Source organism: Martes martes, assembly GCF_963455335.1.
Source record: "Martes martes genome assembly, chromosome: 8".
NCBI classification, from domain to species: domain Eukaryota; kingdom Metazoa; phylum Chordata; class Mammalia; order Carnivora; family Mustelidae; genus Martes; species Martes martes.
Window position 1 is genome coordinate 111,007,609 of NC_137895.1, and position 20,980 is coordinate 111,028,588.

General features: G+C 42.7%; 1 protein-coding gene across 30 annotated transcripts in view; it reads left to right on the plus strand.

The window, feature by feature from the left end:
• Positions 1 to 20,980, plus strand: part of PARD3 (par-3 family cell polarity regulator) — a 655,030-nt gene that overhangs the window by 92,869 nt on the left and 541,181 nt on the right. For all 30 annotated transcript variants that reach the window (XM_080812103.1, XM_080812093.1, XM_080812097.1 and 27 more), the window contains exon 2: positions 20,800 to 20,901. In XM_080812103.1, coding sequence (XP_080668229.1) covers positions 20,800 to 20,901 — 102 coding nt within the window. The remainder of the gene's footprint in view (positions 1 to 20,799; positions 20,902 to 20,980) is intronic.

The window sequence follows — 20,980 nt, forward strand, 5'->3', positions numbered from 1 at the left end:
TGCCATCTTGGAAATACTTAAGACTGGGGGTCAGTTGGCTGCTAATGTGACTTTTTCTAATCGGTTAAAACGTTCAGAAATCACAGTGTCAGAGTCTTTTAGAAGTTTTATTTGTTGCATTTTAATGCACGCGTTTCCTAAAGCATATTTGTATGTACTTAAAGCAGTACGTATGTATTTGAGAACTGAAGTTTTTCTAAAAACTTTTATTCATTAGTACAAGTTCTTGACCAAGGATAATGGAGAATGGAGGGCTTTTGTCCTGCTTTGCTCGCACAGCATCCATCATACGCACTAGTAAGCTTCAAAACACTTAGATTCTAATAAAAGAGACTGAATAAACTTGGTCTTTGATCTGGAATCCATTGCAAGGGTCTTATGTCATCTCAGTGTTCACATTGCTGAACATTTCTTCTTAGAGATTAGGTGCCTGCAGGCTGTTCCCGATAAATGGTAGTGAAAGAGTGTGGACGGAACGGATGGCGTGGCATGTGCGTGGGGGTGGGGGTGGGTTGAATACTTTCGTTACACACAATAGGGAAACCCACTTTTAATTCTCAAACAAGAGAGTGTTTAATAACAGGGCTGGAAGAATTTTATTCTGGCAACAGTGCATAGGATCTGGAATGGAGAAAGGAGAGACCAGGGACAGAAAGAAAATCTAAAAGGCTTCAAAGTGCTCGTAAATCATCAGGCTTAGAAACTTGGATAGTTATTGATTAAAAAAACAAACAGCAGTCTCATTGCTGTGGTCAGATTTGCTTCAGTTAAATGAATTTCATCCTCTTTAGGAAGTGCAGGGTGGTAGTTCTTTGTGCTTTCAGGCTTAAGCTATCTGGGAGGAAGGACCTGCTTGGGGTCCCATGGGGCTTACCTTGCCTGCAGAGGGAGGTGTTTTGGACAGCAGACAGATGCTGTCCATCATAACCAGCCTGAGCAAATGGGAAGATGCCACATAAAACATCAGAGTGTGCAGCTTATCCCAAGACCTGGAGCTTCCGGGCAGGAGTGAGCTCACACCCTTGCACGCCTGCAGCAGCTGGTCCTTCAATGTGGTTTTGGCTCTCCACTATGCAGGAACCCACCCATCCCGCCCCTTTCATTTACTCTCATTTCCCGTAGGCATGTGAGCTTGGGACTTGTGCACCAAAGTATTTAAAACTTGACTTCTTGGAATGATGGCATAGCCCACCACAGTGTGTGAAGTGGGAATGGATGGTCTGGTTTTTGCGGGCTCAAAGGATAATATAATGTTAAGGGTAGTGGGGCCGGGAGATCTTGTATTGACCCTTTCTTATTACAGATGAGGAAATGGTTGGAGCTCTGAATGGCTTGAGCTCACACAACTAGGTATTGGCAACGTGGGGACTAGAGTTGATTTCCAGTCTGCAGTAACTAGTGGACAGCTGCCAGCCACCGAGGGCTCAGACACACTGTGTAGTTGTAGAAGTCCCTCTTAGGTCCATGCCGGGGGAGGAGGGTGTAAAGACATAATGCTAGCCTTTCCACTACATGTAAGAGAGAAAGGCTTTTGTTTTAGGGAACCAGTAACTCCTGAGTATAAAAATAATCCCGAGAGGTATAGAAGTTTAGGAAGTTGTACTGCATCTGTCTCATTTCTGAACAGTTGACTGTTGATGGATATATTTAGGGAGAAATCCATGAGGTGCTAATGGGTTACCTATGCTGACCCTTAAACCTGGGAAGAACTTTGACCAAATCTCAGTCTAGAGAAATTTATGCTCGCATACTGCACTTAGCTGCTGCATGGCTCAGAACAAAGGTTTTTGTTTTTGTTTTTTTTTTAAAAAACCATGAGCGTACTCACTCAAGATAGAGTCAGTCTCCATCAGGCACATTATATTTTAGGTGTACTGGAGAACTGGCCCATTCACAAAGCGACGTGATACTGAGTGACGACCCTGGTGTGAGTGGTGGGGTTCCCAGTGCTAGTTGCACGTTAGTGTTACTTTGGTTTCTAAATTGCTTTCTCTGGGTTAGGGTGGGTGAGCGGTAGCTAGTTAATAAAGCTGTCCAGGTGTATCTGATGAATCAGAGTTGAGAACTGCTGGTGTTTCCTGCCGCTCCCTTTGACACAGACTGACACTAGGTACTTGTGCCTCTCAGAGAGTAGGTTTCACAGTGTGTAATTAGCCTACATGGTTGGGGGAGGGACTCTTTTTTTTTTTTTTTAAATTCTGGCCAATAATAATAGTAACTAATACTGAGCAGTAACTAAACGTCTTGAGCTATTTTAACTGCTTTAACTGTTTTGATTCATTTAACCCTCTTATCTCTGAGTTGGGTGCTCCTTTTACTCAGATTTCTTGGATAAGGAAACTGAGGCAGAGAGAGGTTAGGTCATTTGCTCCATTGAGGTCCAGGTCTTTCTCCTTAAATTCTCAGCTCTATACTTTGTGCCAGAGGGGCTCATGTTTCCTTTGTATTTATGATTAACAAGCCATATAGCTCAAGAAGCGGATTGTAAAGGTGTTGGCCTTCATACTGCCTGGGCGTTCACGGGCAGCCTTTGTCCCCTGGATTACGGCATTCAGTAGACTGCGTGATGTGTCGTTCTCATGGGAACCTCTGCTGCCACTGGTCATAAAGCAAGGCTGATTTATCCCCAGCGCTCTTCCCCACCCCTGCCACCCACCTTCTGGTATTTTGTCTTAAGGTTCAATAACACAGCATAGCGGTAAAGAGGAAAAAAATACCTTCGGTCTGGTCAGTTTTCTGATTTATGGCCCATTTAGTATTTTTACTCGTATGTCCTGGGGTCCTGTGTGCTGTGTTTTACTGTGGTGATAATAAAATTACTTTAAATAATTTATTGAGATCAGGAACAGGGCAGTTTGCTAGTAAAAAATTAAAATATGAACAGTAAAGTTGGAAATTTGCTAACAAATAGAATTATTTTACTAGCAAATCTAGAAATGTACGAGGCTTTGGAAAAAAGTAGTCATGAAGGAGAAGTGAAGGAAAATAAGCAGTAGTACTGTGCCCACCATTACAAAAGAGTAGATGCTCATACAGGCTTTTAAAAAATGAGGATGGTGCCTGGGTGGCTTAGGTGGTTAAGCCTCTAACACTTGGTTTCAGTTCAGGTCGTAATCCCAGGGTCATGAGGTTAAGCCCTGCCTTTGGCTCTGTGCTGGGCATAGAGCCTGTTTTAAGGTTCTCTCTCCCTCGGTCCCCCCACCCCCAGCTCTCTCTTTCTCTCTCTCTCTCGCTTAAAAAAGAAAAAAAAAATCAGGGTGGCACCTGGATGGCTTTGTCAGTTAAGTGTCTGATTCTTGATTTCGGCTCATGTCATGATCTTAGTGTTATGAGATCGAGCCCTGCTCTGTGCTCTGTACTGGGTATGGAGTCTGCTTAAGATTCTCTCCCTTTGGCCCCACCTCCCAAATAAAATAAATAAAAATGGGCATGATTTGGAAGGCCATTTTAATTGCCTGGAGAAAGGCGTAGATCATGATGCAGTGTTCAGTTGCACTGCATTGCGTACCCCCTCCCCCCGCCAAGCGTTTTCTGTAGAGAAATGTTTTAAGCAATATAAGATTAGTTTTTTTTTAAACTATGTTGACTAACTCTTTGAACCAGCCCATGCTAATTGAGCTTACTCTGCTTTTTAAATTAAATTTATTTATTTGGCAGAGAGAGCACAAGTAGGCAGGGAGGCAGGCAGAGAGAGCGGGGGAAGCAGGCTCCCTGCTGAGCAGAGAGCCTGATGTGGGGCTCCATACCGGGACCCTGAGATCATGACTTGAGCTGAAGGCAGAGGCTTAACCCAGTGAGCCACCCCAGATGCCTCAATATAAGATTAGTTTTGTGGCATTCTCAGATCGCCTATTAATTTTCTCATGAACATGATTTTTTTTCTGATTTTGGATTAACTGTCCCCATGTTGACTGTGAAGTTTCAATTAAGATGCATTTTTGCCTTGATGGGATGAACTGTTTCCATCCAGGGAGAATAGGGAACCTCTGTGCTCGTAGAGTGCTCTCTGCTGGCAGCTTTGGATTTTAATAGTAGTCACAGACCCATCACCAAGTACAAAAGTGGGAAACATGAACTTGAGAGTCAGAGGAGCTCTAAAGCCTGGCTCCCAGCTTGGCATCCCTCTGCTGTGGGAATTAGAACACAAGACAGCCCCTGTGGAAGAAGCCAGCCCCCATTCTTGGTCCTGCATCCCTGCTGAGTTGCCAAGCCCAAGGCCCTTCCGTGCCCCTGCTGCATCACTGTGATCAATGCTTGAGCATATTTTAAAACAGTGTACAAGGATAATGCAAAATTTATGAGGTGGTTAGGTTTTTTCCCTTAAGCAGGGAACTAGCTGTGGAAAAGAGGGAGTTTAAAAGTTTTCTGCCATAATAAAGCTGGGATTAATTACTATGATCTGATTAATACCTAATACATTTTGGTTTTTAAAAGATTGAGATATACAGTAATCTAACTGAAAGGAGTTTATAATTTTATCTGTGACAAGACACCGACTTTAAAATTTGAGGAGTCATGAAGGTACAGTGTTCCTTTAAAGGGGGAACTGTCCCCCACCCCCAGCATAAGCATAATGACTTTGCTGGAGTGTGTGTGTGTGTGTGTGTGTGCATGTGTGTTTCAGCTATAATTGATTACTTTTCATCTTCAGGTTTCATTCCCTTCTTCAAGTCAATATATGCATTTGGCAAATGGGGATATTAACACACTCTTCTCAGGTTTTAAAGACAATTCCGTGTTCCGGAAGGGGGTTTTAAAAATGCTATGCTGTGTCCCAAATACAGAGGCAAACAATGTGGAGTTAAAAGTTTTTGAGACTGAGGCCTTAAACAGCATTGAGAGCTTGGGCAAGAGACTCGTGCAGTGAGTGTGCAGAGAAGCGTGAGGCTTGCTGTGTCCCGATGTGAGGAGGGAGGTGGAATGACCACAGGGGCACCATATTGAAATATCAAGTCCAAGTTATCCTGCTCCCACTTGAGAGTAAGCAGCCAGGCCTGTTCTTCAGCCCTCACGAGTCATGGCACTTCCGGGGATGTTTCCTCTGATCGTAGTTTGCAATGACCCTGGGCTAAATCACTGAGCCAGTTTACTATTAAAACTGGGAGTAGGTACACTGTAATTTGTGTGCTGGGTAGGTGATGTCCAGTGGAAAGTGCAAGGCTGGATGACAGGATGGTGGTGGCTGAGATCTTATTTATTACTATTTGGAAAATAATACAGCTGATGTTTTTCTTGGCTGTGGACAACGGGCACTCCCTGGGACAGCCCCTCCTCACAGTCTCCTCTTCTCGGTCCAACTCGGAGCATTCGAGGGGTGCCTGCTGCTATGGTGGGGGTGGAGGAAAAGGGTCAGATTCTTTCACTGTCCTCCCTCCCTGTCCTGCAGATCTGCTGTGCTGGTGAAGCATTCCTGGAGTATTAGCCACTATTCTTTTCATGTTGTTTACTTTATACTCTGTTCTTTCCACATTTGCCTGAGCCTTTTCAAAGACAGCATGGAGATACAGGAAAGAAATAATTTAATTTGAAGATTAGAATTCTGTTATTTTTACAATGAGTTAAAATACAATTTTAACTCTGGAATTGGTTTCTCGTGGTTGCCATTGGGCTTTGTAAAGGGTATGATGTTGCCTAAGATTTATATACAACCAGATCAGCTCTGCTTCAGTATCATATTCATTTAGGTAAATTATTCAATGGTACTTAGACTACTTGGTGTAGATTTAGAATAAACTAATCACCCACCTCGAGATACTTCTATTGCCTTTCTGGTATTATGCTGCACAGTTTTATGAAATGTCTTCTAATTAGTCTGAAAAGTGTTTTCTTTTACTTCCAAGCAAGTTATTTAAATTATGACAGATTTTGCCTTACTAATTAGGAACATTCCTATGATTTTAGTGGTGTATACGTATAGATCTATAAGTTTTATTTCAGGTGAATTGAGAATTCTTGACATAATACAAAATGGTATTATCTCCAAGGCAGGTTATTTTTTTTTTTTTTCAAAGTAAGGAGAAAATAACACCCACGAGTGTCAGCCATCCACACGATTTATTTACTCAAGGGAGAAGTTTTCTAGCACACCTTGCACCATGAACTGAAATTTTGGTGCCAGCCCTTGTTTGCATGTCTATCTAAGGCTAAGATAAGTTTTTGCAGGAATGTCAGCTGACTGTGAGACAGACCCACACGAGAATGAAACTGGAGGCTTTGCAGTAAAATAAATACTCACTTAGACCATATGGGCTTTGCTTCTCTTTTGGCATCATAAACTTTCAGTAAATATGGGCCCTGGTATTATATTTCACATATGTGGATGTGCTAAATGTATGCTAATTAAATCCTATATGTGATATTCATTACTCAGCTATGATGTGAAAATTGAAAGTTTTGAATTTGACATTAAATTCTTGGTCCAAATCTCAGATTGGCCTGAAACGTCAGTGGTGAGAAGGTAAGAAGGGCCTGATTACTGGACCTAAAAAGGTGGGTTGTTTCTCTTGCACCCGTATGAACACATCGGTGGCTTCAGCTGTCAAACGAGTTTTGTGTTTTCCTTGTCTGGTCTTGTTGACCTGCTATTTATTTTAGTCTTTTGATAAACAGAAAAAGCTTCTCCAGTACTCGGAGGGAATGTTTTAAGGAACTGTTGCACAAATGTGAGGAATGAGAATTTCATCCAGGAAGGATCTAACTTTAAAAAATACAGAGATGGGAGGAGATTGTAGGATCACAGAAATCCTTAAAATTTTAGAATTAAAAAATTTGGGATCTTTTGAAATGCTTTTTTCTCTTCAAATCTCAAGTTGTAGACTCACATTTGCTGCGTCTGTTGGTAGTATATTACCATTTTAAAAAATTACGTTTTAATAGTTGTTTAGTACGTGACGCTTAAGGTGACATCAGGTTTGGGGCTCAAGCGAGCCATTTCTATGTGGGTCTGAAAAGTCTCTGTAGTGGCCCAGCCCTGGTAGGGATCTCATGTGGCTAGCTCGGCTCAGGATTCCCAGTCCTGGGGAAAAGAAGAAAGTAAGAGACAAGTGTTGACTGTCGTTGTCATGTCCAAGCCTCGTTCCCCATTGCTCAGACATGCCATGTATGTTTTGGCCTTCCCACCTTTGTCTTAAGATTTATCCTGATTGAAACGAAATAATTCCTTCATGAAGGGTTCTTTGTCTTCAGTGTTTTCTGAATTTTTGTAATTCCTGTACCACTTGGTTGGCATTTAATTTTGATAATTGGGTATTGTTAGTGAACTTTCCACATACCTATGGCTTGCCTCCCCAAATTGATATTAAAGTCTTGGAGAACAGGGGCATTATCACAGACTTGGCTGTACCCTCTTTATTCCAAAACGCAACCACTTTGAGACTGAATGTTAAGTTGTTAATTGATGGGTAGTATGTAACATGCCTTCCCTATTATCTCTAGTGGCTGTTTAAGTCTGTGGTTGGTATAGAAGTGCTTTCAGTCACAGGGAGCCTCCATGTGGGTATCCTTCCGTGTCCTTGACCAGTCCTACGGCAGGACTCCTCAGTGGTCTGGATGGGCCTGTGACTTTGCTTCCCGCAGCATGCCGTGTTAGTCTGGGTGGCTCAGAGTTGTGGTTCCAGCGCCGTCGGGAAGCTGTTCCAGGAGGATGGGATCTGTGGGGCTTAGTACTCTGCTGCTTCAAGGACACGCATTTATAAACATGTCTGATGGAGAATGTTGTAGGAAAGGTTAGGGAGTTTTAACTCTATGAGTTGTTTTCAATATCAGGTGATGGTGGTCATGGGAATGGTTATCCTATTTCCGCTCAGCGAAGGAAAGCTGCTCTGAGTGTGTTTGGTTCTGATACAGCGTCACAGACTGGGTGAGCAAGAGGCGAACCTCAGGGATAACTCATCCCTTTGTTTTTACACACGAGATCTCGGTGCCCACAAAGAGGAAGTGACTTGTGCAATGCAGTCCAATTAGCCTGTCAAGCCGTTTTATTGCCCTTCTTTGTGGCCGCGGGTAGACCGGATATATGCCCGCTCAATGGCTTCGCCATCAAACCTGGCGTTCTTGTGGTAGCCACTCTGTCTGCATCCTCAGAGTTTCAGCCGCCTGCCTCGTGTCCATTTGTCGTCCCCCCACGTTGGTCTGAGACGTTTATCCAGACAGCTCTCATTGTTGGAGGTAGTCCATTTCACACTTTAATTACTACTTGTGTAATTATGTTTTGCCCGAGTTTCCGTAGAGCTAATTTGTTTCTTTGCTTCCATGCAGGTGTTTTGTTTTTTTGTTTTTAAATCAGGAACTCTACTTTTAAGTATGCTACAGAATAGCTCTGATTAGACAGATTAGCTGTGTGACGTTAACCCTTATCCACAGGGGACGAGATCCAAGACCTCCTGGGGATGCCCGAAACCTCAGGTGGTACTGAACTACACTAGGTTTTCCCTATCCATGGATGCCTGTGGTACAGCTTAATTTATGAATTAGAGGCACAGTAAGAGTTAACAGCAATAACTAATAATAAAATAGAATAATTATATAACAGTATACCGTCAGGAAAATTATGTGGATGTGGTCTCTCTCTCTTTCTCAAAATACCTCCTTGGACTGTCCTCACCTTTCCTGTGATGACGTGAGATGATAAAATGCCTATGAGATGACATGAAGTGAGGTGAGTGACGGGGGTGTTGTGATGTCAGGTTGGGCTAATTCTAACCTGACAGTGTATCAGAAAGAGGATCATCTGCTGTTGGATTGTGGTTGATGGTGGTATCTGAAACTATGGAAAGGGAAACTATAGGGGGACAACTAATTAGTGCTTGCTGTTTTCTCTTTTAGTGCTTGGATTGTGCTGGTTCTTTTTTTTTTTTTTTTTTCTTAGATGGTATGTACCAGATGTACCATAATTTTTTAAGGGGAATAAATTGAAGGCACAAGTACCTAACTTTCAAATACCTCATAAGGAAAAAACTTCATAAACTATATAAGGACAGAAAACTAACCATGTATTTAAGGAAACTAAGAAATTATATGGCATTGATATAATCTCCTTGACATATATTTCAAAGGTATCTTGGAGTCCTTATTTAAAAACGCCCCAATTTCAGTTGTATTTGAAATGGATCAGATGGGCCCAGATAAGGTCTTGAGTCCTTAGGGTTTTCCAGGAAAAACCTAAGTGCCAAGATATTTTCAAATAAACACGTTAGTAAAGAGATGCAGACGTCCTTGGCTTGAGATAACTAGTAACACGTATCCGTGAATGTTCTGGGACACGAGGGTTGTGTTTAAGAGAGAGTCGCCTGGTGTTTTGTATGCTAGACTAGAGATTCTGGGTGGGGGGGGGGGCATTTACTGCTGTAACTCCTGTACCTAGTTCAGTGCCTGCCATATAATAGATGCTCCATAAATATTTGAATGAGCGGATAACGTCCACAGATTCACTACAGTGGTAAATTACAAAACATGCACATCTATGAGACATTGCGTACTGTGGAGGGATAGGGCAGAAGATGAAGTGGGCTCGAAGACTGACGCGAAGAGTTATTAGCCAGGATTTGAAATTTGAGTAAGGTTTACACAAGTGAGGAGATAGGTATGGCTTTCTAGGATGGTACAAACGAGCTGTATCAAGTTTGAGTGACCAGGAAGTCCCATGGGCTGACTACCTTATATCTTGGGATTTGAGGTGTGTGTGTGTGTGTGTGTGTGTGTGTAAATACCCTTTGTCTGTCTGTATTGCTCCCTTCTGTGCTGAAAATCTTTCCTAAAAGCTGACACACGCTCCTTGCCTGCAGAGATGTCTGTGATAATAAGAGTCAAGAGCACTCTCTGGTCTTGGGCAAATCTTTTGAAGATACCATCATGGATCCCTCCCTTGACTGATGATAGGGGAATCCTGGGAGGAGAAGGAAGCCCCACCTCTGACATCAGCAGTCCCGAGGAGACACTGGGAATAGGCCCCTCCACCCTCCCAAGTGGCTGTGGTCTGAGCACGTTCTGAGTGCTGTGGTCTGGTGTCCATTGCCTTGGGGGCCATACTTGTGTTGTGATGTTGTGGTGCTGTGCAGCTCTGACCCAGACCCCACACAGTGTGGGGTGTGCTGGCCTGGAGTGCAGGGGCCACAGGGCGCAGCTGGGTAACTGTTTGTCTTGCCTTCCGAGGAGGAGATTGAAGGTAGGTGCAAGTCCTCAGTCAAAATTCAGTTTCCATAGAGTCTCCTCTCCTGTATTTGCTGGGGACCGTTTCTTCTGATTCACTCCTGTTTAGTGCTGCTAGGTGTGAGGAATTAGTCATGTACCTTAAAGTGATTTGAGATAATTTCTTTAAGAAAAATGGGGCGGTGGCTTTTGGGTTAAGTAATATGAGGGGCTCGTGGAGAGCTGCTTCAGGGTCAGGTTTTTGTTTCTGTTTTTGTTTTTGTTTTTTAGAATTCTGAGCTACTTAGAGTTACCATGTTGCAGTGAGGCTTTCTTTCCAGGTCAGAGAAATTCTTTCTGGTCTGAGTCAGCCTCTCTTGTTTGCTGGTTGGAGAGTAAATACACAAGGGTAGGTTTTTCTTTTGTTAGGCTGGGTGAGTGACCTTAAGGTTTTTTAGGTTGGTTATTTCTTTTGTAAACACTAAAAAAAAATTGACATTTTCAGTTAGCTTTAAAAGCTCTCACACTGTATAGTATTGTCATTAACTGCACATGTGTTGTGGGCCACTGTGGTTGTCACACAGTGTGTCTCTATCTTGAGGTATCCTAGGCCCTATTGTAATGTTTATGGTTTTTTGTTTGTATGTTTTTGTTTTTTTTTTCAGTTTTCATTTCAGGACTGCCTGGTGCATGACTGACTTCTTATATCTGTATATTTTTGATAGGTAACACGGTATGAAGCACTACTTTCTCATATTGAAGCTAATCAAGTATATTAACTGGTGGGGGATATAGTTTTTTCATTATTCATTTCTTCTATTCTAAGAAAAAGAGAAAGAAAAGAGGACTTGAGGGGCACCTGAGTGGCTCAGTTGCTTAAACATCACACTCTTAGTTTTGGCTCAGGTTGTGATCTCATGGGTTGTGGGATCAAGCCCTGCATGGGGCTCTGTGCTCAGTGGGAAGTCTGCTTGAGACTCTCCCTCCCGCTCTGCCCCTCCCTGCACATGCTCTCCCTCTCTCTCAAATAAACAAATAAATCTTTAAAAAAAAAAGAAGAAAAGAGAATTTTATTTTGGTCAAGTTTTCCCTTCCAGATTTGTAACCCTGACGAACCTATTTGATCCTTCTCAAGAGACAATTGTGCAAAAAAGGGCAAGCAGGTATTTAAAAGTCGGAGTAATATCTGAGCTCCCTTTCCCCTTCAACTTTAATTACATGTGTGATAGCTCAAGCAAGTTTCCTGGTCTTTAGTCCTCTCATTTCCAGGAAGTGCTCAGTACCTGGTCGCCCCCCACTGGCCCTTTGTTCGGTAAGGGTGAAGGAGCAGAGTGCATATGGAGGGGGGCCCAGAGCCAGGCGCCTGCTTCCATAGTGCTGATGGTTGTAAAGCTTATAAACAGCTGTTTTCAGTTCTGGAGCAAATATCCTATAAATCTGTATTGTCCTTTAGGGACTTAGGCTCGGATCTGTGGCACCTTTCCCCTTCCTTTAGAAAAGCCTTCTGTTCACCCACTACCAGCTCATCAGGTAACAATACTGCCCACCCCCGTGCCATTGCATGTTCTTATGTTCACTGGGTCTAGAGTGGGGAGAACTTGATTGGCCAAGCTGAGCAAAAGGTGAGCTTTTAGTCTTACCCTCCTTTCCCTGGGTTCTAGGCACATTCATCCAGGCTTCAGCTCACTTCTGTTAGGCATTTTAGGCTGGGGTTGCTGGGGACTCACCTGTGTGGGTGAGGATGATGGTGTTTATACTGGAATTTGGGTTCCTTTATACTGCCAGGGAAAAGTACCTGGATGTCTTCTTTCTCCACATCTGAGATGTTGCCTGGGATGTCAGCTGGAACAACCTCACAGCCTTTCTAGAGCGTGCTCTGGGAGTCAGAAGATACAGTGTGAAGGTCTAGAGCCTGCTCTGGGAGTCAGAAGATAGTGTGAATGGGGGCTCTTGGTCCTGACATGGCACAGCATGCCCGTGGCATTTCTTTTGGCAGTTAGGAGAGTACAAGTCTGTGTGTATTGACTGTAGTCTCTGAGGAACTCTTGTTTAAATTTTTTCTCTTATCTAACAGGGTTATTACCTTTATTTTTTACACATTACTTACACAACGTGGTGCATTGTTCTTTGTTCCATGCAAAAAAAAAAAAAAAAAGATGATGGTTCCTGCCGTCAAGGAACTTAACTAGAGATAAACAAACAGCACAGATATGTGGTCTAGATAAATACTTGGAGGTTGGAGTGCATTTCACAGAGGAGGTGGTTTCTGATCTCGATTTGAGAGGACATATACAAGTCATGTAGTTGGAGCTGTGGGGATGAAAGTGTTCCAGGTGTGGAATTGAATGAAAAAAACTTAAGGGTTAACTAATTCACAGAGCTGGTATTTATTGAGTATTTACTCTGTCTCAGGCACTGTTCCTAGTGATTGGGTTTATCAGTGAGTGAGCAGTTGAAGGCCCAGATGTGGTGTTGAGAACTGTCTGGAAGGACTGATGGACTGTGATGGGAGCCAAGGGAAGTCTGGAAATGCAGGCTTGGGAGGAGTGGGTGCTTGGACAGGGATGTTGGATTTTAACCTTTTGGAATGTCGTGAGTCAGTGCAAATGACTCCTGTCACAAGACATGGACATGATGAAATGGATATTTCGTGAAGATAGTTACGCAGCAAGATGCAGGACAGGAATGAAAAGGTTGGAGTCTAGAAGCAGTAAGATGTGTTGGAAAGTAATTAGATTATTCAGGACAAGAGATGAAAGGAAGAAATACGTCTATATGGTTATCATAGGAAGAGTGTGTGTGTGTGTGTGTGTGTGTGTGTGTGTGTGTGTGTGTATGCGTATGTTCGGTAACCATTTTTAAGATGTAGTAACTAACATCTGATTTAAGAAGTGTGGGCGAGGGATGCGTGAGTGGTTCAGAGTGTTAAGCGTCTGCCTTTGCTCAGGTCATGATCTCGGGGTCTTGGGATCGAGTCCCACATTGGGCTTCTTGCTCAGTGGGGAGCCTGCTTTTCCCTCTGCCTGCATCACCCTGCTCGTGCTCTCTCTGACAAATAAATAAAATCTTTAAAAAAAAATGTGGGTGAAAACATTAAACCCATGAATTTATGAGCTAAACATGATATGTAATAATACGTAAAAGAAATTCAAAGTATTTCAGCCCCCACGCGGCCCCAATTCTAAACCACAAATTTTGAGTTCTCAGACTCTGGTGTGCATTTGGATCACCTGGAGGGCCTGTTCAGACACAAGTTGCTGGGCCCTGCCCCCCGCCTTGAGAGATTCTGATTCAGTAGGGCCAGGTGGAGCTCTCAAATGTTAGCATTTCTGGCCAGTTCCCAGGTGATAATGCGAGAACGGACTGCTTTGAGAACCTCAGCTTTAAATCATAGATGAGATGAGAACATGTAATATAATATTTAGGTGGGTGGCTTTTCAAACTTTTTTTTAACAGTCAAAAATGTTTTATTAGAAGAAATATGTTGTATACCTCTCCATTATGCAAAATATAAATTGATTGGGAAGAGGGGTGGTAACCAGAGGACAGCCCTCTAATGCTCCTGTTTGAAAAGAATCCACGTGGGTCTGAGAAAGGCTGGGACATGAGTCAGCGGAAGCTGCCTGGGGTCCTGGCCAACAGCATTTACTCCCCATGACCTCTTTTCAGCAGCTTAGGCTCTCTGCGGCTCAGTTTTCTCATCGAAAGCAAGGATCATAAGCCCTCTTACCACACTGGATAATGCAGGAGTACGAGTGTGTTTTTTAGAATTGTAATGCATAATGCAAATATACTGGTGGTGACTGCGTTCTTGTCCTTGTCCTGGTGCCATCCTAAGCCAGCCCCCAATCCCTCCCCCCTTTCCTCTGTTTCTGTGGAGTGGTGCAGAACTGGGGGAGCAGCCGTGACTCAGGCGATGTTGTGGAAGTTGTGTCAGAGGTAGAGGTCAGTAATGGGCAGATTGCCCATATGGCTGGGGTATGGTGTGTGTTACTCTGTAAGAGATTGTGTGCAGTTCTAATGAAACAAAATGCCAGAAAGTTACTTATATGTGGTTGGAATTCACCTTTGGTTTCATGCTGCTGTTTTCTTTTTTGATTGACATAGTAAATGAAGCCAGTTACCTTCAGGGAAGGCATCAGGGTTGTGGCTGCTCTGTGTTAGGTGTGGAGGTGCAGTACAGTGGTGGTGTGTGTGTTGGGTGTGGTTTGGGATGGAAAAGTGGGAAGCAGAGGAGTGCACTTGCCATGAAATATTAGATATTCCCTTATTGCGATGGAGGTCACTGTTTTATTGTTGAACATCAGCTATGCTTTCTGACCATCTGTATTTTCAGGCCTTGTTAAGAAAGCAACAGAAAAATCTGTTTAATGTCAACAGTGTTACAACAAAATTGAAAATAGGTCCTTTGGTTTGAATTTATACTAAAAACTAGGCATTTTTGAAATGGAGCTGATTAGATAAATGCAAAACTGTGTAGATCCCATCTTGAAATTCCAATGATTCATTTTTTAAAAAAGAGAACTATAAAATGTATTTTAAAAAATGTTTTGTTTTGGGTTTAAGTAAATTAGATACTTAACCAGGGGAATTGAGAATGTGGCCTAATTTCTATCCATCGTGCTCTTTTTTTGACTTCAGAAGCGAAATGTTTTTTGTTTGTTGTATCATGGGCTGACCTCATTTGTCTTCGCTGTGTAATTATCCCCTGGCTAATAGGACTGATGGATGCTCACTTCAAGCTCTGTGCTGTGCCTGTTATTTTCAGGAATTTTCCTGCCGTTTCTCTCCAGTCTTTTTGTTTTCCAACATTATGGATGTGCATAGTCAGAGAGTACTGCTAGGATTTTTAGGAAAAGAGCCGTACCTGCTCCCTGAGAGATGGCCTTTTTCAATTCTTGCACTTGATTCTTTTGGTACTACCTCCATATTTCTGTGTCAACTGCTTATATTGCTTTTTGTTGCTGTTGTCATGTTTTTTATTTAATATGGAAGATTTAAGCCAGTTTCACTGCCCCACATGTGCCCTGCCCCCATTCTCTTGCAGCCACTTCTTGGGTCTCTGTTTCTGTCTGGAGAGAGAGGTTTCTCTCTCTCAGTGTCTGTCTTTCTCTCTCATACACATACACGTGCATGCATGCACACATACTTCCTTCCCTCCAAAGTAATTGTAATTTGATTAAGTATTTGATGTACCCATTATTTTCATTATTAAAAGCTGCTCAGAGCTGAACTGTATGTGATAGATACATTGGTGACATTTTCCTGTAACTTTCGTGGTTTCCCTGGAAAGAACAACAGTACTTTTTCCTTTGTTTGGTCTTCTGTGAATTTACAACCAATTCTACACCAGCTCAGCCAGTTGTTAAAAAGTAACATCTTGGCATGTTTAGTTACAGTGGGCACTCTCAGCTTCTTGAAGACCTCACCTTTGGAGCTTCTGGCCCACTTCCTTGAGGACCGGTCACCTTCCGCACCTGGTGCCCTGCTGATATCCGGGCTCAGCCTCACGTTATTCTGGGAATTCTCTTCTATGTTATGTCCCCTGTTCTCATATGCCATGCCATCTTCATTCATGGTTTATTTCCTTGGAACACATCTTCCAGCACTTTCCTGAGAAAGGTGCAGAGAGAGTAATTTTTGGAGAAACAGCATTTCTAAAACATTTTTTTCTACCTTTGCACTTTACTGGTGGCTGTTGGGTGATGTATAGTATTCTTGGCTGGGGACCGTTTCTCTTAGGCATTGTGAAGACAGTGTTCCATTGTCATCTGGATTCTGGTGTTGCTCTCTAGAAGGCCAAACTCATTCTGATTCCTTATCCATTCATTATAGTACTTGTATTTTACTTTCTGAAATGTTTTTGTTTGTTTTATCTTCTGCTTGTCTCTTCTGTTCTGATGTGCCTTGGTGTGTGCCTGTTTTTTGTTTGTTTTTGTTTTTGGTGTATGCCTGTTTTCATAATTTGTGTTGGGTTCTCTACAGGCCTTTTTAATATGGAAACTCTTGTCATTCTGGGGAACTAACTTGATTTTTTTCCCCCTGTTTTCCCATTCTCTTTTTTCTAGAGCTTCTATGATTCAATGGCTTGACTTACTTGATTCGTCTTCTGTTTTATTACCTGCTTTTGTCTTCCTTTTTTCCTTTTCTTTCTGGGGCGACTTCTTCACTTCCTCTCCAGTCTTCTAATAATTTTTCACTTGACGTGGTTTTAACGTCTAAGAGGCTTTTGTTGGGCTCTTCTGTTTTTTTCCTTTCCTCTTTCCCTGTCTTTTCATTTTCCTTTGCTACCTGGATGTATCATCATATGAACTTTCCTGGGTATCAGTGATGGATTTTTTACAACCATCTTCTTCTTCTTTTTTTTTTTTTTTTAAGATTTTATTTATTTATTTGACAGAGAGAGAGATCACAAGTAGGCAGATAGGCAGGCAGAGAGAGAGGGCAAAGCAGGCTTCACCGAGCAGAGAACCCGATGCGGGACTCGATCCCAGGACCCTGAGATCATGACCTGAGCCGAAGACAGAGGCTTTAACCCACTGAGCCACCCAGGTGCCCCAACCATCTTCTTTTTATACAGCCTGTTTTTCTCGGTGTCTTTTCTATTTGTTTTGGCCTTTGCTCCATCCTTGGGGTTTTCCTTGGGGTCTGTTCCTTGCCTGCTGGCTGAGTAAGGGGTGCTAACTCGAACACAGACCCTAGAGTGTAGGCAAGGGCTCAGAAGCTGAGGTGCACAGGAGGGGCATCTGGCTGTCTAAATTCCTCTGGCCCTTTGCTCTTCAGGTGGTCAGATGCCCAGGGAGAGATCATCCAGCCTCTTGTCTAGGTGGCCTGACTCCAGCTGCCCGCATTCCGGGAACACGTGGAAGCAGAGAGCTGGGTTTCTCCGTTTTCAGTGTGTAAATGGCTACTTATCCCCCCTGTCCCCACCCCATTTTCAGAGATCTCTGCATTATAAGCCTCCAGGACGCTGCTGGGGCCGTCCCAGTGCTGTGTGCAGCCAGGACGGAAACTGGGCTTCGCTGCTTAAAGAGACTTTCAATAGATCTGCAGTTTTTTTCTCCCGTGTTCATTCCTGTGTCCTGAGGTACTTGGTTTCCCCAATTCCAGAGCAGCTTAGGGCTCTCCCGAGGAGGTCACGTTGCTGCCTGGTTTCCCACGCAGTCTGGCGCGGGGTTCACTTTCTTGCGTCCGCTCTGTGTGTGATCATTAGCCCGGCTTCCCAGCCTCCTGCGGCTCTGTTACCCTTGTTTCTCTCTGTTCTGTTTGCTTTGGTGGGAATACACCTTGAAAAATACGTAACGACTGCAGTTTCCGGGGGGTTGCAGAACGGGGGAGGCAGAATACACGTGGGTCTCTTTGGTAGGATGTTTTTACCTTCCGTTTCTGTCCCGAGGTCCATTTTGTGCTCCCAGTTTAATGAATAAACCGTGCCCCTCCTCCCTGCCTGTTCATACCTGTCCTTCAGCTCGGAATGATCTCTGTGTTCTTCCGTCCTCCAGCCTGCTCATTAGAAGCCTTTCCCGAATCTTTCCAAGCAAAAGTAGTCTTTCCTTCCTCTGAACTCAGAGTGTTTTTATGTCTGTTTTTCTTATGACGCATGGTCTACCTCCTTTGACTTTTTGTTTATGTCTTATCTGATAAATTTTAATTTCTCACAGAGGGCAGTGGTGGTTGTTTTTGCTCTCATCCTCTGTTTTGCAAGTAGTAATTAATTTTCAAATTAACATGAGTTTTCAGTTATCTTTTTGTAGTCTTATATTTACATATATATTCTCATTTGAAAATCTGACAGGATATAGACCATTGCTGTACACATGGTCACTGCAGAGTAGGCTACCACCGTTTCCAGTGGCAGATACTTTTCCTGAAGCTTACATGGGTGTAAGATAGGCAGAGGCTGTGTGTTCCACAGGTCACAGCTCACGGAAGCTCATGGCTTTGTTGCATAATGCGATGATGCTCTCTGTAGAGCTGGAAGGATTTCTTTGCAGGGCCAGTCTTTCATTAGGATTTCCCCCATACTGTTTGCTCTTATTGTGTCCTGGAATAGAGTGGGCAACACCTTTCATTGCAACTTGCATTTTTTCAAATTACACACCTGTGCTTTCATTCTCAGCTGGTCTTAGAAATGGTCCCTCTACCTCTTTGTCTCCCGCCTTAGGCCAGTCCTGGCTCCTGTTCTTAGCCTGGGTGAGAAGCAGTGATTCTGGTTTTGTCCCTAGATTTCTTCTCGGTGGTTGGCCCCATCCTTGGGGACCCTTGTCTGGCCGGGACATTTGCTTCTTGGTAGCTCTGTCTTCATCCCCTTGATGAACTTCATTACTTGTTTCTTGCTCATGTGTGAGGGATTTTTGGTTGTCAGAACATAAAACTATTGTTCGGTGTTTAGATCTTTGGTTATTTTAAATGAACTAATCCTAAGTGAGACAGATTCTTATTTTTTAAAATTGAGTGTTAATGTCATGTTGGTTTTTAAACCTCATAACAGCTGTATTTATTGTAGAATTAGTTTATTGGTATTTTTAAAAGTGTCTTATCACAACTTTTTGTTCAGTTACATTTCTAAGTTTCTATAGCTGGGACAACAATGGTTTCTGCTATTAACATTTCAAAGTTTTTGGGGTGACCTACCAAAGTAGAATCAACAAATATACTCTAACTTTTTAAGAAAAGTTTTCCTTACAGGTTCTTCACTATTCTATTGAAAATTGAAAATACAGCAGATCCTCTGTTTATTGAGAGAGAATTGTGTTGATGAAAGCTGCCAGTTAAAATCTCCTAAGAGAGACTACTGTTCCAAGGAGCTGTATTTCTCAGTGGCAAAAATGTCCTTCCTGGATTTTATACTCTTGTGGGAAGAGGTCATTTTTATGTGCCCTGTTTAGATCTGGTGTGTGTGTGTGTGTGTGTGTGTGTAATGCTCTCTTGGGATTAGTGCTGATTTCCTTCTCGTTTTTTTCTCTCCAGACAGTTTCTGTTCAGCACGTATTATGGAGTGGCATTTAATAAGTGCTGTCCTGATAAATGTTCTGACATGGTGTTGTCATGGCTACTTGGCATAGTTGACCGTAGAATCAGGACTGTTTTGGAGAGAGGAGACAAGAACCGAATCTCAGAATTAGACAAGCCTTGATCAGATAGTTGAAAGATTATAAGCCAGGTTTACAGAGTATTTGAAAGGGCAGGGGAGTGATTAGTATATAACATTCTGCTGATAGACCAAGGCCAATGAGTCTTGAGAATGGACCATTGCATTAAACAATATGGAGACTGTTGGTAAACTTAATGGACATTTTTGAGAGTGTGGTGGGGAGGAAACTTCATTGGAACAGGATTATGAGAGAAGAAGAATGTGAAACAACAAATCTGTTAAAAATTTTGCCGTAAAGAGAGTTAGAGAGTTGGTAGAGTGACTAAAGAGTAAAGTAGGGTCAACAGAAGGTTTTATACAATTATTTTTGCATGTGAAAAAAAATACAGTATCAACAGCTTTTAAATACTCAGCATTTGTATCTGAGTATTATTTTCCAAAGTACTATGGTTTTTGAAAACATTAACAGTGAGACTGGAGATAGACTTCTAAACTGTTTTGGGGGCTTTCTGGTCAGGAAGAAAGGTGATTACCAAGGTGTGTCATGAGGGGTGGGAAGGGTTAGCCTGGACGATAAGGTGAGGCCCTGCGTAGTGGAGGCACTGGGCCTCCATGGTGGGCAGGGGGCACAGTTATGCAGGACTTAATACAGCTGTGAAAGGGGAACTAACTGTGGTGGAGAAGGGCTAGAACATAGCAGGTTCTGAAATAGAGAAGTCATGGGTTGAGAAAATTGTTAGGAGGAAATTTATTTCAGAGGAGTAGCTCCAAATGTTATAGAAAGGCTGTTAGGTTATGATCTCATATGGAGAGTGTGGGGAGGATAGGGAAGCAAGAAGAGGTTTTTATAAGCCACATTTTAGAGATCAGTCTGCTTTATTGTGTACTAAAAGGGTTTTAGAAATGAAAGTTAATATTTTAGTTGATTAGATCATCCTACAGCTTTCTTGGGGGGGAAGCAGAGGGCAGGATGACTGTTCTAACTGGCTAGGGAATGATGGTTGGGTGCAGCTTTCTTTATTCTCCCCCAGGATATTAATTATACCTGATTTCCCTTGGAAGATTAATACCATTTGGTAAGGAAGAGTAAGGGTGTGGTTTGTTTGGGGAATTTGTTCTTTGATGGCTCACTGGAGCACTATTGGAACCATAGCAACAGGTGTCCTAAGGACTCTGGACAACATTGTAATCTGGGAATCATGCAGAGTAAGTCTCAAGAATGAAGATGGATGCCACAGCGTGTGCATGTGCGAGAGAGAGAGAGACGTAGTTTTACAAACGTAGTCTCTGTGTTCTGGATGACCAGTTTGAGTACTGACTTTCCTTTGAAAGAAGTGCAGATAAATGTGGGTGCAGAGTAACTATATGCTATTTGCATTAGTAGTTTTTATGGTAGTGTTTAATAATTTTGAGAAGTAGTGTCTGAGCTGCTTTCTGTGCAGTGAAAAAGTGACAAGATTGGTAATTCAGCATTTTTTAAACAAGTGTTTTTAGTAAGTGTTCCGTTTTAGTGATTCTCAGGTGTTAGAGATTCTTTTGGTGATGTAACTTCCTACATTCGATGTTTCTGTTCTCTACAGGATCCAAACTACTGGATACAGGTGCACCGACTTGAACACGGAGATGGAGGAATACTAGACCTTGACGATACCCTCTGTGATGTAGCAGACGATAAAGACAGAGTGAGTTCAAATCCAGGGAAGCCGTTCAGGATGCATTTAGTGAAGAAGGGGGGGGTGGTTAGGCGGGAGTACTTCCCTT